Source organism: Barbatula barbatula (assembly GCF_947034865.1).
Source record: "Barbatula barbatula genome assembly, chromosome: 1".
Lineage (NCBI taxonomy): Eukaryota > Metazoa > Chordata > Actinopteri > Cypriniformes > Nemacheilidae > Barbatula > Barbatula barbatula.
In genome coordinates this window covers 21,130,487-21,147,125 of record NC_136766.1, presented here as the reverse complement: position 1 = coordinate 21,147,125, position 16,639 = coordinate 21,130,487, and the positions used below count along the sequence as shown (strand labels likewise).

At 38.2% G+C, this 16,639-nt stretch overlaps 1 protein-coding gene across 1 annotated transcript; it reads right to left on the bottom strand.

The window, feature by feature from the left end:
* Positions 1–1,042: 1,042 nt before the first annotated feature.
* Positions 1,043–10,598, bottom strand: LOC306899004 (adhesion G-protein coupled receptor G5-like). Its single transcript, XM_079464953.1, has 14 exons — positions 10,413–10,598; positions 6,746–6,831; positions 6,093–6,542; positions 5,396–5,444; positions 4,878–4,992; positions 4,618–4,749; positions 4,413–4,541; positions 3,928–3,970; positions 3,719–3,822; positions 3,352–3,470; positions 2,978–3,240; positions 2,768–2,867; positions 2,408–2,682; positions 1,043–2,074 (listed from the first exon to the last, which is right to left on the bottom strand). The coding sequence occupies exons 2-14, from the start codon at positions 6,810–6,812 to the stop codon at positions 1,956–1,958; spliced, it is 1,965 nt and encodes a 654-aa protein (XP_079321079.1). The 5' UTR covers positions 6,813–6,831; positions 10,413–10,598; the 3' UTR covers positions 1,043–1,955.
* Between the last annotated feature and the right edge of the window lie 6,041 nt (positions 10,599–16,639).

Below are 16,639 nucleotides of genomic sequence, written 5' to 3'. Positions count from 1 at the left end.
ACATAAAACCTCATTCAAATTGTAATTAGGTATTGTCCATTAATAGGCTAAATCTGAACATTATAATAATTTGTCATATGCCAGTGTAACGACCTCTCTGCCGCCGCCACCCACGACCCCCACATCAGCGCCTTCACCCGAACACTATACTGTATATGCCATATCTCTTGTTGTGTTATTTGTCAAGTCTAGTTGTATTATGTTCTTTGCACTAGTTAGACCTAGTCTTGTCACCCGTGGACGTCACTCGTTACTATTGATACTCACCTGTGGATGTTACCTGTTACCCGGATTGTTTCACCTCTCTTCTGTTCACCTATTTACCCTGCGATAAAGTCAACTTCAGCTCTCGGTGTATCCAGATAAGCTTGGGTTACATAGAAAGTTCCTACTTCCTCACATTATACCTTAAGTCACACAAATTTATTACGTTATGCTAATTAGATGACATTAATTATTATTGTCATTAGGTTTTATTATTTAGAATAAATCCCTTTAATGTTTGTCACAGACATTTAGGGCTACATTTGAGTTTGTTTGAAAATCATCCAGGGAAAATCCATGGGTGTTAAATGATTACTTCACACACAGGTTATTAGGAGTCAGTTAAAACCATTTTATGCAACTTTCCATTATATAGTGGCAATGCAATAAACTGAACAAGAAAATAAACCTGAAATGGATTTTAAAGGGATACTTCACCTAAAAGTGAAGATTCCGTCATCATTTACTCACCTTCGAGTTGTTGCAAATCTGTATACATTTCTTTGTCCTGATGAACACAGAGAAAGATGTTTGGAAGAATGCGTGTAACCACAAAGATATTGCCCCCCATTAACTTCCATAGTAGGAAAAATTACTTTGTCATTTGTTTTTTCAGTTGAACACAGAATACATTTTGAAGAATGTAGGGCAACAAACAGTTCTGGGCACTTTTGACTACCATTGTATTTATTCCTACTATGGTAGTCAATGGAGGGCACAATCGGTTTGGTACATTGTTTCCTTTCATTTTAACTTATACAAAACAAAACAAAACAAAGAGGGTCCTTATTCATTTTTAATAGATAACACATCTTCAATAAACTGTGCCCAATTTAAAGTTTTGTTTCTAACTGTTCAATCAGTATTTAAACATGTGTTCATACGTACAAAGTGATTTACATTTTTATTTTAAGGATTTTATTTTTGAATACTTTCAACAATACAGACACAAGGTACAATAAAATATTATTTTTCTTTAACTAATTACGGGCTCTTTACAATAAACAGAAGTGCAACGTAAAACTGAAATAAAATAAATTTTCCAGTTTGCCAATCTCCTTTACTTAGATAAGCATTTTGAGGAATGTACTCTTTTGGCAGATTTTCTGACAAACCACATTTACATTTACATTTATTAATTTGGCAGACGCTTTTATCCAAAGCACCTTACAAATAGTTTTTTACAGTGGCACATTACTGCAGAGCAATCAGTGTTAAGGTACCTTGCTCAAACGGGCAACCTTCTGCTCACAAGCCAACTCTCTAACCGCTAGGTCACAGCTGACCCTAGAAACCAACAGCTAAAGCGCCACCTCTACTCGTCAAACACACCACATTATTTATTTATTTATTATAGTCATTACTTACAGTGGCTCACAAAAATTCCTATTAACATTGCACAATAAAAACAGCAGTTTTCTACAGTAGTTAAAAAAGCTAAAGTGCAACGCTCGCTTGAAAAAATATATACTTACATGAATAGTCAATTACTGACTACAGCTTATGACAGATAAAGCATTTATGCTCGATATCAGTGCAATGTCATCTGAGCAACATTTAACAGCCTGACCTGCAGGATGAGAAAGGATCTTTACAAATGCCCTGATGAATCCTAACCCCTAATTTAATATACTCCAAGAAAATTCCGATAGACCATCTCAGAAAAAACCACTTTGAGCACCATCAGACTTTTAACTCTTTTCATGAGTCTGTAGCATAAGTTGTTTTGATGATCCACTACTGCTCCCACTGGACTCGTGTGACTTTTCTATCCGTTTCATAATGAAGTGTCGCAGCATGAGGAAAAATCCTGTTGGGATAAATGGGAATTGTGCATTATTAGTTTGTATTACAGGGCCTTCTAGAATACTTTATATTTATATTGGTCATTCTTAGTATTCTGCTATCAAGTGTCTTAAATGATGTCTGTATTTATTACTGACCCAGACAACAAATTTTTATTTCACTCCACAATCAGATTTTTCTCTTACAGTATGACAAAACATTAACTATAGAAATAATATGTCCATCATTTAAGTAGCCATTTAACAATAACTGACTAATACTTATTATGACAACAAATGATCCTACTATGGGCTTACATGGTGTGAACTGTAATTGTGTATTTAAGTAAAAACCTCACCTTGTAAGGAATTAATAATGCAGAACAGGAAGAGGGCGGCCTCTGAAAAGGGGTCAAAATCGAGGAAACTGAGGCCCCATGTCGAGCCAAACAAACAGCTGATACCCCAGATACTCAGAAATACTCCGTAACGGTTCTTAAGCACTTTCATCTTCAGTATCTTTCTCACAACATAGAAAAGCATGACCATTCCAGAGCTCATCACAACAACCAGTAGGCCAATATTTACAATGTAATGAGCCAGTCTGCTTTTTTCATTGTTCAACATCCAGCACCTGGATGGAACAAAGATTTTCAAGATAATTCAATATATTTTTAATTTTGTATACAGTATGCATGGAAATAAGAATGTCTACTTACATGTAGTATGGATTGTTGACATCATCACTGGGCACAATCTTTATTTGACCATAAATATCACCTATACAGACCAGTATAACAACTAGCAGACCTGGAAGACCTGAAATTGGAAATACAAAAAGTTAAAAAACTATATGTAGACAAAATTAACATGACAATATTCTGTGCATACTTCCAAAGATAACACCAGGAAAACACATTTACACTCACCAAAACCCCCCAGGTAAAACAGCCATGAAGGAGGAGGTATCTCGAACACTTGATGGACCAACAAGAACGCGTGAAACACTTCCACAGCCATCCAGCAGAGGGTGCTTATCAGTGCGTAATGCAGAAGGGTTCCCGTTATCATACAAACTGTCTTATTTCCAACATTTGCCATTGTACCAGTCAGAATGAACAACAAGTACAAAAGAAATATAGCCACCACCAGTCCACGGTGCACCAATGAGGACTGATTTTGTTTCCCTTTTCTGGAATACAGAGAACAGCAATGAGACAACATAACAGGGGTCAGATTCACAATATTCTTAACATTAGCGAGGATAGTATGATACATTTAAGCGATTTAGGCCAACATTTACCTCTTTTTACAGAGCCAGTAGAAGAGAACCAAGCAGCTAATTAAAGACACAGCACACCCCACAGCTGTAATGAACGTCAGAGCCTCAAGATGGCGCACAGTAGCTCTCTGTTTCAATTGCTAAAGCATTGACAAAAAGACCAAATGTGTCACAGCGAAGCCTACCATTGTGTGTAACAATAAACACAGGGTCTTATTTGCATTTAGTTGATAATATGAACATTACCATAGAATATCATTCATAAAGTAAACATTTTGTAAAAATGGGTAAAAACAGGTTCAAGGCCAAGAAAAACTCTAGACTGAACTAACTGTGTACTGTCACTGAGCATGCAATTGTTTCTTGGTTTTGTAAAATTACTACTCACCACAAGAATAGCAAAGTACGTGAGGTGATTACAATGGCATTCTGTCTCATCTGCATTGATGCTAACTGTCTCACAACCGTCTGACCTCCACATCACTTCTTTGTCTGCAGAGTACAATATACAGGATTGAGTAACATCAGCAACACATTCAGTAATTCTGCTTCAGCTAGCGTTGAAACATTAGCTGGAAATTGAAGACCTGAGCTCACCTTTTCTTGTGTCCCATGAAACACATTGTTTAGAAAAATTGGACTATGGAATGAAAGAGAAACACCATTAACCGTCGTGTTGAAAAGAAATGCACTCAACGGAGACAGTCGGCACATAGAATGAGAGATTATCATAGCAGATCATCACTTCAAACAGGCTCAGGGTGATAGAAATATTTGGGTAGTGATATAAACAATCACGGCAGCCATTTCAAAATGTACAAGCATCAGCTTGTTGCAAAATGTTTTTGCAGCAGTAAAAATTATATTTTTTGTCAGTGTTGACAATTTAGGCAACTTTTTCTATCCCTTTAAAAATAGTCATAAACATTAAAATTGCCGTATTCTATTAAAAATAGTATGAAAGTATTTTTAGGAGTCAGTAACAAGTCAAAGTCTAAAAAGTATGTTAACAGTACAAATAAATATAGTATAACAAAAAGAATATAAAAGATACACAAATGAATATGGTCAAACAGACTTACTGGATGGGCTGAATGATGGAACCTGATTCTGACAGGATCTGGGAGGTTAGTGATGATTTCATTCTCCACTGAGATTCCAACTATGTCATCCAGAAGAATTGACCTGGTGGATTTTGGTGATTCCTTTTGCTGCAAACACAAGCTGTTACGGTTTTATTCTTTGTAGACGCACATAAATATATAATGTTTCATTCATTATACCTACCTTAAAATACTCCTTTGCTGTCCTCTCTGTGAAGTAGGTACAGACCACTTTAGATTTTGTTCTAGCTACTGATTTCAGGCAGGGGGGGAGATAGATTGAGGGTATTGGGTTGTTTTGGGTACTTCGTGGAGCCTGGAATGCAGCACATACATTCATTCATTTACAGTATATGGTGAGGAACAGGATAAGACATGCCATGGCTAAAGGTTATCCATCTCCATTTAAATCATCTGCTTCTGCAAAAATGTGAATGCATTTACTAGCAGCGTGACGTTGTGTCCTGAGAAGCCCTCTTCCATCTCAATGATAGTTCCCTGAACACAAGGTAGATCCACACGCCCGATTTTGCTGGATTTCATTACTGCTTCTTCAATCCTGCACATGCAAACACAAACAATTCTTAGATCCCCTCTGACTGGTGCTGTCTCCAGTATAGCGTAGCACTATCATTTGATTTCTGTCACTCCATTGATCGTAAATGACACTGTAAATGTGCATGAAAGAGGACTTCTCAAATTCACTAAAGTGACCCCACAAAAGTCTCCACAACGCAACAATATCATCTAAAGTATTTCCAGTCAGAGGTTAATACTGTATGAGAAAATGTTGCCATGAGGGTGTGTATGTTTTAGGGTGTAATATTACTTTGAAGAAAGGATCATAACAATAAAAAAAAACAACGATGCATTAAGCTGGACACTCAAATGACATTTCTAGAACAAAATAAACATGTGCCACAAAACATTGGCTTCCTGTTTGTGGTTCATAAAATGCTCACATGTTTGGTCCTCCAGGCATTTTGCTTGCCTCATCACAGAATTTCTCCTCTGAAAGCAGAACAATATATTAAAATATATTTAAAGCATAATGAATAAAACATTCATTATAAATCATAAATAACTAAATGTATTTGTTCTGTTAAACAAAAAAGAAGATATTTTAAAGAATGCTGTAAACCAAACATTTCTGGGGTACCAGTGTGTGTTTAACTACTATGGAAGTCAATAGTGCCACAAAACTGTAAGGGTACAAACACTCCTCCAAATCTCTTTCTTTGTGTTCAGGACAACAACTAAATTTTAATAGGCTTAGAACAACTTGAGGGTGGGTAAATAGTGACTGGATTTATTTTTTTGTAAACTATCCCTTGAAGACGACTATTAAAAGGAAAATGCAGTTCTGTGCAATAGTAATAAGCACAATAGACAAATATTATTTTCCATTAACGTTAATAATCAAGTGAGCCTTGTTGCTGATAGGGTGTTAAAATAATAATACTAGAGTTAGATCTTTGTGTAAACAAGGAAATTCTAAAACATACAGTATGATCAGATGTCACAATTATTGAGTTAAGAGCACTTTGGAATTACATGAAAAGACAAAGAAAATCCAGAAGAACCACGTAAATATTTCCAAGAAACTAAAGCAAATCGTACCAGTTTTTGTCATTTGAGATATACATTAAAAGTACTTACTGCAGTTTATTGATTCCCCACGGAATGTATACATTTCAATGACTTTGCTGGTGATAGTATCTCCTTTGATGCTGCCATTCACAATACCATACACATTGCTATCAGTCTGCTTAATAGATGAGAGGTCAGTGCAGCAGATGCCCTGCAGGCCATTTGGGCCACACAGTGTCTGATTTTGTCCATTCACCTCCACTATCAGCAGGTCCAACAGTGGCTCCCAGAACACACAGAAATGACTTTGATATTGAGAGTGGTTAGAATCAAGAAGAATAGTTGCAGATTCTTTGCACTTCGCAGTGATTCTGCCCTGAATAGAGAGGGTGTGCTCATTTCCTGAAATCCTGATGAAATCACAGCCTGGCCTTAAATCATACTTTAGATTTCGGGATGTGTTGCCATGGCGCCATATTCCACACATCTTAAAGTCTTTGTCATTCTCTGTTGTTTTTGCTACATGGACAGTCACAAAAAGCAACAGGATATGTTTGAGGTTAAGAAGCAAACTCAGTTGACATCTCCAGATATTTCTAACAAACTAACCTACACATTTTCGCATGTATCAAGTTACATCTTCGTTAAAAAGGCATTGACAGGAATCCATAATCAAAACACCAGTGTCATATTATTTTTCTTCTTAATTTTACCTTGCTTACCTTGACTCAAAATGAACACTAGACAGATGATCATGAAGATTCTTATGATGTTTTGATACTGCTTCATTGTTACTCATAGATGAAGCCTGAAATTTAAAAGAGAGATTAAAACTCATTTTCCATCTCTTCCCATCTTTGGTAAGGGATATATTAGGAATAATCTATACAGGAAACCTCACTTCCTCCTTACAAACTCATTATTCTTGAGATTAAGCGACACTCATAGTCATGCATCTAGCAACATCTATTTCTGGACTCATATCAATGAGAACACATACATGCACGTATAAAAATACATTCCTCCAAATTTGAAAGTGAAAAAGAAAATGCTTCATTTTTGCTCACAGACTACCGTAAACATGTTCTCTCAGGTAACAAAAGGCATGTGATTCATGTGGGAACACTGAAGTCATAAACAATGTATTTCAATTTCATAAACACCCTAACATCGAAATCTTCCTACATTATTTTTAAGTACACCACCAAATGTCACTGTTAACATTTAGATAACAAAGAGAATTATACTGTTTAAGCTATAATTGGATGTTATCTCTTTTCACAGTTCAGAAAGTAACAGCAGATACCATACGCCCAAATGAAACACGAAGTCCCCCCTTCGTTCATTCCTCTTGCATAAAATGTTAGTTCATTTAGCCTAATGTGGGATAAAACCTTAAGAGCGAAGAGGGCTGAACAATAAGACCATGGTGTTAAACAAAAGGACAATTTCACAAATATACTGTTATCCACATGGAGGAAAGAGCCAAAGGGAAAGCTGAATGCCAACACTGCATACAACATTTCTCAATAACAGCTCAACAGTTTTTTGCGTGTGTGTCGACCTTTAAATATGTTGAAGATATAACTCAAACCAAGCTGAAGATGAGACACACGCTTTGACTTTCCTGCATTTAGCGACTTGAGCACAAACACACATTAACCTGACATAGCAGGCATTACAAATTACAACACCTGTATTTAATCCCATCTGAGAGATAAATTGCATGAGCCTGTTTTTCCAACTTTAAAGATGTATAACTGAACTACAATGGAACTGTTTGCAGGAAACGTAAGAGACAGATAAGAGATTATGAAAATGTAACTGACTGAGAGATGTTAATGACTCAACCAATTTTAAAGTAAAGGCTTTTGTTACATTAAAATTAAAATGTAAAAATGTTACATTATAACTTTATAATTTATTTGTCTTGATGTCTCACAGGTTTTCTTTCACCCACACTATTATATACTTACTTTCTAAAGCACATTAAAGCTTTCGATTAGGTCCGAATTGTTGTTAATACATTTGTCTGAGCTTAAATCATACTGTTAAATATCTAAAAGAAAAACTGCGCAAAATATTTCTTTGTACTCCTTAGAAGTGTACTGTATCTGAATTACAGCTAAACGGAGGCATAACAGAGCACACTATTCACTATCACTGAAAGTGCCCAGTTTCTCAGTGCTGTGTTTGAGAAGGGTGCGTCTATGCCTCCGCCCTCTCTCTCCCTCTCTCTCTCTCTCTCTCCCTCTCTCCCTCTCTCTCTCTCCCTCTCTCTCCCTCTCTCTCTCTCTCTCTCCCTCTCTCTCTCTCTCTCCCTCCCTCTCTCTCCCTCTCTCTCCCTCTCCCTCTCCCTCTCCCTCCCTCTCCCTCTCCCTCTCCCTCTCCCTCTCCCTCTCCCTCTCCCTCTCCCTCTCCCTCTCCCTCTCCCTCTCCCTCTCCCTCTCCCTCTCCCTCTCCCTCTCCCTCTCCCTCTCCCTCTCTCTCCCTCTCTCTCCCTCTCCCTCTCTCTCCCTCTCTCTCCCTACCTCTCCCTACCTCTCCCTCTCTCTCCCTCTCTCTCCCTACCTCTCCCTCTCTCTCCCTCTCTCTCTCCCTCTCTCTCTCTCTCTCTCCCTCTTTCTCTCTCCCTCTCTCCCTCTCTCTCCCTCTCTCTCTCTCCCTCTCTCTCTCTCCCTCTCTCTCTCTCCCTCTCTCTCCCTCTCTCTCCCTCTCTCTCTCTCCCTCTCTCTCCCTCTCTCTCTCTCCCTCTCTCTCTCTCTCTCCCTCTCTCTCTCCCTCTCTCTCTCTCTCTCCCTCTCTCTCTCCCTCTCTCTCTCTCTCCCATTGTTTCCAGCTATGTGGACCTCAAAGCAGCCAAAGAATGTCCCTTTTCTCCTCTGAAAGCATCAGTTTTGAAAGGAAGCGGGTGAAATCGACTACACTGGCTGATTTGTTGCCAGTTTTAAATAAAGTCAAATACGTTTGATCCAAATGTTTTATTTTCCTGTAATTCATAATCCAAGTATCTCGTTCTCCACACTACAGCCGTTGAAAAAATAATTCTCATGTTAAAAATATTCTCACATGAACTCTTTTACACAGACTGACTCTATATCGTTTTAACATATATTTTAAGCTTTCAAGTTTCCACTACCTGCATATCTCTCTTCTGATCAATGTCTTGAAATGATCCAACGTGTTTCGAAATGCCAACTTATTCACTGTGCAATATGCCTTTGAGAAACATGAACCACACGAGGCTGAGTGTCGCCTTATCGTTTCCACGGCTGCTGTTGTGTCTAGCAAAGCTAACAACCTGCACAGAGCGAGAATGTGAACTGCGATGAACTAGGTCAAGCTATTGTGCGTTTGATTTGAGACTTCAGTGCTATAGACAAAAAAGAGAGAGGCCTTTCTGTTCTCGGCATTCTGAACTGTCCCGACAAGTAGCTGACAATAGGGGCAAAGGTCTTTTAACCATCTAGTTGTATAATAGAGTAGACGTACAGCACGCTTTAAAATGTGGTTTAAAATGTGCACAAAAAAACATTGTGGTACAGACAGGAAAACCAATAGACTTGACATGAGATGTAAACTCTCATTATGAAAACAGACTCTTAACTGTAAATAAACGAGCATTTGATCAATACTTAAAAAATGCTTTGTGTCATAAAGCATGGACTCTGTTATATAGGCAGATAAAGAAAGCATTCCTTTCCATTAAGGATGAACTGTCTGAAGGGGTTAAAGGGTTGGAGGATTTGCACGGTCTCAATGGCTCTTTGATTTGTTCATAGCCTCGGAGTAAATATGCGCTTGCGTTCTTCCACCTGCGCTCCAATTTCCCCAAGGACCTCCAGACACTCGGTCTCATATATTAGAGCACCGAGCAGGGAAGTCAAATAAATTGTGATATAAAGGAACACAACAATGCTGAAATATTGTATACTTAAGCTCGTAAAAGCTTCAGGGATATGATTGATGAATTCACAGTAGGCCTATTTATAATGACAGTCAGTATGGTTAGGTACTTTTAACGCTATAACACGTTTTATTTTGGATAACATGTATCTGGTAATGTCCGTGCTCCTTTGCTAACGGGACAAACACATTACAGGCAAAACAAGAAAATAAGTAGGCTGTGTTTCCATAGCTAAATATTTTAGTTCCCACTAAACACAATTTCGACAAAAACAAGCTCAATTGCGCGGAATCTTAAAATGACGCCTGTGAAGCTTAACATTCTTAACGTTATATGTTTTACATTAGTTCATATTTTAGTCGACTATTAGCCTACGTTGTCCCTGTTAACGACAGTAAGTACAGTACATAGACTGTTTATTACATTCACAAGCACGCACCTGCCTCGCGGCGGATCTCAACGTTTATGGAAAAGAATCTTACCTTATCGGACAAGCCAGATCACTTGCTGTCTTCGTCGCGTAGACAAACTTCTGAAAATTCGTAAGGAGGAAAAACACGTTTGAAAATCCAGTGTAACTTAACAAACGAGAGTAACCTCGCACTTGGAGAGTCCGCGAGTCAATAGTGACTCAATGTGTGTGTGTGTGTGTGTGTGTGTTCGTGCGTGCGCGCGTGCGTGTGAAAGCCTCTCATGCGGATAGCGGCGGTACTTCTGTCTGATTCTGACAGCAGTCATACAGAAACACTCTTCTCCAGAGGGAATATACCATGTCAACAGCATTAAACAGCGTAAAGCTACTTTAAAACACAATTATGCTGTAAAAAGGTTGAAATCATATCTGATTTTTTTTACAAAATAACCAATAGTTCCCATCCTTTCAAGAAAATACCGCGTTTTCCTTTTATAGGAAAACACAATCAAAGGGCACATGCACTGTAGTCTATCAGTATTTAATATTGCCCATTTTGTGCCATATGCCACCCAAAAGGACATCAGAAGATGCAGTCCATCGCGTAGATAGACGCCCTATAGTTTGCACATCATTCCTGACATTGTATGTACGTTAAGTTTTATATTTGCAATACAAATGTGTGCACAAAAAACAACCCAGTGCCCTGGATAGAAAACTGGAATGATTTGCACCCATTGAAGGTGCATGCATGTTCAAAAGTTAATTTGCATATTCAGGCTATATTTTGCATCAGAAATCTGATAGTATTGCAAAAAAAGAATTATTTCCTCAGTATTAACAATAGGTTCTTTTCAAGGGCGACCTCAGTTATGACTGAATACCTTTTACTAACGAAACCCTATAAAACCCCAACAACTAGGAAACTGATAAGGTGGTTAAAAAATGAGACTAAAAGAGGGTTTGCCGTTTGTGTGTGGTGATCAGTTAGAGCACCTGGCTTCCTTTGCGTCTCAGCTGCTTTTCGACGGCTTTTATGAAGGCTGAGGTCTAACAAAGGCTTGTCTGTTTCTCCAACATAAAAACTCAGACTTTTACACAAAGTGTGTATACGACTGTTTTGATAAGACTGCTGGTTAAACATGACTCATGCATATTTTGACAGTCATACAGCAGCCAACTGCAGAAGGTATAAGAAGCCTTATAAATAATAATATATGTTTGTTGAATGTCTTTGCGTTTACTTCTGAAAGACAAATGTAAACGTGTGCTGTGAAAAGCAACATTTATACTCTGTTCTCTGATCTGGGTCATACATTTCAGAAACAGGAGGAAACAAAAGATTTTGCCACAATAGAGAAACTGTATCAACTCTCACAACGTGTAAGCGTCAATTCTGGGTGTTGCAGATGATTGAAAATCTGTATACGAAATATGCTACATGCATGTTGTTTTTGTATGGCTTTAATACAGTTTATTTATATTCTTTAATGTGTTAGAGCACTTGCATTTCATTTTATTTGGTGCTTTTACAAGAGCATAAAGTCCCCATGTGGTGTGAACTGAGAATTTCCCTATTTCTAATCTATATGCATGGTTTAGCTAGACAATGTGTAACTTGTTCCCCCAACTGGACATTAAATCCTTTCAGTGAGGTTTCAAATTGCATTTATGTCTGAACTTGTGTGCTGAGTTAAATCCGCACTGTTTTTTCAATAAACACTTCAATATGCCTAAAATTGTATCTACAGTAATTGAAATTTGAAGTAATGACACTAGTGCAACAATATTGTCAACGGTTTTGTGACAATATTAGGGAACATTGTAAATGTACTTACATATTCTCAGGCTTTACCTATGCAAAGCAGTGCATACCTGAAAGATCATGGGAAATGTAATAACATGTACAGTCACGCTCAAGGTTTTGGTAACGTAGGTCACACTACACCCTCTCCTCCTTTTCCAATCCAAAGCCACACAAAACAGATGGCAGCTAGTGCAGATGGTACATAGCAAAACGGCAACCAGCCAACAAAGGCAGTGGCTCTGCTCCTTTGTTGCCTCTCTCAGCATTTGTGTAGTAGTGCTGACTCCTGCTGTGTAAATCCACAGTGAGCTCACAGAGCAGGGGAACTCCAAACCCATATAGAGATTTACCCACTCGTAGATAAACACAGACACTGAATTTAAAACCGGTCTAGCTCAAATATGCTTATGGAGATTGTAAAATTGCTTTTGATACGTTGAGACATGACACAAGATATAAAACACCTACCAGTGGTTATTGCTTAATTTCAGAATGTTAGGTGTTTTATTATATATTTCTCATGTAGCTGAGAATCAGTTTTTTATTTAATCGATTCAGGGTCTGTTAGTAGCTTAGAATGGTGCAAAATTGTGTATCCGCTGGTTTGACCTTCAATTGTTTATCCGGGGGTTTGATACCGCAACTGTCCTCGTACTTCAAATTCCCTATAAACATTCTAGACAACAATAGTAAGCAACACAAGATACGGCATACATACAGAACCCCATCTTTCTCAGCATCAACCGTTTCTGCATTTTCCTTTGCTTATACTTGCTTTCTGTCTTGTTTTCTATGTTCCTTCTCGTGTTGTGGTAAGTCAGGAGGTGACGAAGGCCTGTTTTTGTGTCATTGTGGTGTCTGTTAACTACAGCTACTGCACGATGTCTGCAACTTTATGGTCTATGGTAAGCCGTCAGTTTATCAGTAAGCTGACAGATGGTTTCGATTTTAAACTGACTTCAAACACATGAATCTCCTCACCCCAACATTATTAAAATTCATTCAAAGGCTAGATCAGATATTCTCACCTCGTGATTGCTTCTGGGAATTGATCATTCTGCCGTTTCCATGGTTATCTGATTGACTATTGATGTGCTGCTTAAAACTGGTCACAGGGGACCGGTGGTCATTTCTGTGTGTGCTACTGGTGTGAGTGACGGTTTTACTCTGATTTATTCAGTGGCGTAGCGCAAACTGCGTTGGCCCACCGGCAAGAGTGGAGGCGGGGCCCCTCACCGCATAATTAGATGGGGGATTCACCTTTTCATTCAAAATTCTGAATTAGTACTGTGGAATTTAATAGTATGTAATTATTTCGTATTTATTTATTAAGAACTTTTCACAAAAAAAAGAATAAAAGAAACGCCAACAATAAAACAGCAATTACATTAACTTGTTAAAATGCAAGGGAGCACATGACGTCAAAATATTTTTTCTATCTGCAGTATACAACAAAGATTCATGACGTTTAACATTCAATAAAGGTAATATATATTGCCTTTAAAATCCTCCAAAGCGCCCCTTTCTCCTAGCATTTTTCTGCGCAAAGTCCTTGACAATGTCTGTTATGTCCATCTGACGCGCGTGCTGGCTTTCAATGCTGAGTATCGCAAGTTCAGAAAGTCTGTCCTGGCTCATTGTGCTTCTCATGCAGGTTTTTATTAGTTTTAGTTTAGAAAAAGATCTCTCGCCACTTGCCACTGTGCTTCTTGCTGTCGCCTCCTCTGTAATACTTTCAGTGCTGTGACAGTCATCGTCTGGACCGTGAGATCCGCTTTTAGCATCTGAGTCCATATCTGGCCTATCATTCACCACAGCCGCGCCCGCGCCCACGTTAGAAGCAGTAATGTCCGTGATGACACTGCTTGCAAACTTCTGAGTAACGTTACCCCTGCTCACTCTCGCAGCTCCTTCCCGCTGATTTGGAAGAAATATGGATGAAATTTTCTGTAGTTTTGCATTGAATTGCTCTTTTCGGTGTTGGTTAGTCCGTTTTTGAGCTCCGCTGACATATTTTCTTTTACTCATTTTACACCGCTCATAAGCTTCACTCTCTAAACAGTTGCGGAAATTCTTAATCGTGATTGGATAACAAGGACAACGGATATGGTAATAATCGCCAAACACGGTAGGCTGCAATTACTACCAAAATAAAAGTCCTAAACGTTCACGTTATAAAAACGCTTTAATTATTTATTCGAGTCAATTTTTTTGGGGCCCCCCACAACACGGGGCCCCCAGCAGTGCGTGCCCTGCAGGCCCGTCCACTACGCCACTGGATTTATTAATAGCTTAGAGGTTTCTAGGGTTGCCTACATTTCATATTACAACGGCATAATGTGAAAACAGAGCTCATGAGGTCATGGCATCAAAGAAATGTAAGCAGTTGATTTTATTTTAAGTGAAATAAAGTGAAACTGAGTCCAACTTGGAATATTGTTTGGGTTCTAAAGACATAGCTTGAGTTAAATGTCCTACAGTTTTAAAGATTATGTAACTCCTATCCAATGTCGTACTCTTATCTCTCCCACTGTTTAGGGAAGCTGTTCAAATACTGAGCAGGAAGGAAGGAAACACAAATGAAAATATAGCAGATAAACAAGTCGAAGGTTTAATTTTGTAAATATTTTAAGCAAAGCAATCCCAGCCAAGTAAGAAAGATAGAGGCAAGACTGCTGCGTCAATAATGATGGATCAGTCAATATATGCAGCTTTAGAACAATATTAATTGAAATACAGTGAATTGAAATGAGAATTGAATTACATTTCCCCTCATGCCTATTTATGTATTACACAAAATGCTTACCCTTAGAATAAACTCGTATCAGGAGTTTGAGAATCACTGTAATGTAAGTGCAAACCCCTTTGACTTTAAGAATCACACAAAATATTGTCTTTGACGATATTTGAAAGCCCCTACTTACACTTTACATTTTAAAATGATAAAAATAATGTATTTTTACAGTTGTTTTAGCCCATTTCAATGATCAAACAGGAGATGTTGAAGCTAAATTGAAAGTTTGTTGAGCTCTCTTAGCACACACTGGCCCGTGGTTGAGGAACTCTGCTCTAAGGTTATATGGTTGTATTACATTTTCTGTAAGTTCTTTTCCATACCCTTCTACACTTGTCTAGCAAATCTTGATTTTGAGATATATTTTAGAATTGTATTTTATTTTTAGAAAATAAGGAAATTATTCGATTTGTTTAAGAGATCATTCTCTCTCGATTGGTTTAAGACTGAACTATAAATACCTATATTAAATCTATGTTGGAGTGAAAGAAAATAAAGTAATATGATTTGTACTGCCTCCTGCTGGCAAAAAACATAATGTTTTCTTGGCCTTTGTTGAGAGAAGATCGAATCTTCAATATGCTTCTACCAAATGAACTTCCTTGAACTTCCGATGACATCTCTCAGGTGACTGAGAAGCTCACTAACTCCATGGTTAATTACAGCTTGGTTGAAACACTCCTTCCTGCGGTTGCACACATCAAAAACAGCAGCAATGTTTTTCACCAAGTCCAACAATAACTTAAGTGTTGAGCCAGATGTTTTTGTGTCAGGAGAAAGGTTGCAGATCGTGTCAGAATACAATATTTGTGGGTTTTAACTGATTCAAAGTTAAAAATCACACGTAAAAAGGGTCTGTAATCTAATCGAATTCAACCTCAGACACATTCGTCATCAAATATCCACACAGGCAGCAAAAAGGTACACACACTCTATGATCTTCTTCAACTTTTCCCTTCAGCATTTCTTCATGATTCCCCTCTGCCCAAGTGCCGTCAGAAACATGGCTACCCAGCAGGTGCCCAAATAAAGCCAAGAGAATATGGATGAACGTGCTGCTTTCTTCTGTTCTTATCTTATGTTATTCTTGTGAATCACTCTACATAAATTTAATTTTACTTACAGACTGTTCATAGGCACTTTATGCACCTCTTTGGGGTCTTTATGCACCTCTGTGTCTTGTTTCATAAGGCGGCGTCCTTGTGTCCCCCAGTGGCATCATCCGGTATACGGAGGATTCTCAACTTAGAATTCCATGAGACATCATTTGTAGGACATACTGGCAGAAAAGGAAAGAGAAAGTACCACGTTACTATAACAACACTTTGCACTTGCATATCTGTCAAATAAATTTAAATGATTTCTATATGTTTTTAGTAGGTAAAAAGTTGGTTACTTTCTACTCTAAACAAAGGTAGGAAGTCATCAAGGCACGTCCGAATCCAATGTTTGCTTTACTTCCTGTCTCCTGAGATACCTTCATCAGGTCGGTTTTTGAAGGCAGCATAGATGTATCCTTTGCTGCCTTCACTGTCCCACAATTCTATGTGTGCGCTCAGGCGGGGAATGTGATTGGTCGAGAAGGGACGGAAACATTTTATGGCTGCCAAGAAAGCCGCTATAACACAGTTTTTGTGTAAATAAAGTTCTATTTTCTCTTTTAACTAATTTTCATTGCATTTCTATCGAGAAATTA

What these genes read in the sequence shown, in the direction of transcription:
- LOC306899004 (XM_079464953.1), bottom strand. Translation starts at nt 6,812, where the DNA reads ATGAAGCAGTATCAAAACATCATAAGAATCTTCATGATCATCTGTCTA. An exon ending in TGGGGAATCAATAAACTGCA is followed by an intron (nt 5,445 to 6,092) that starts GTAAGTACTTTT and finishes TTCTGCTTTCAG; the next exon opens with AGGAGAAATTCTGTGATGAG. An exon ending in ATGCCTGGAGGACCAAACAT is followed by an intron (nt 4,993 to 5,395) that starts GTGAGCATTTTA and finishes TTGCATGTGCAG; the next exon opens with GATTGAAGAAGCAGTAATGA.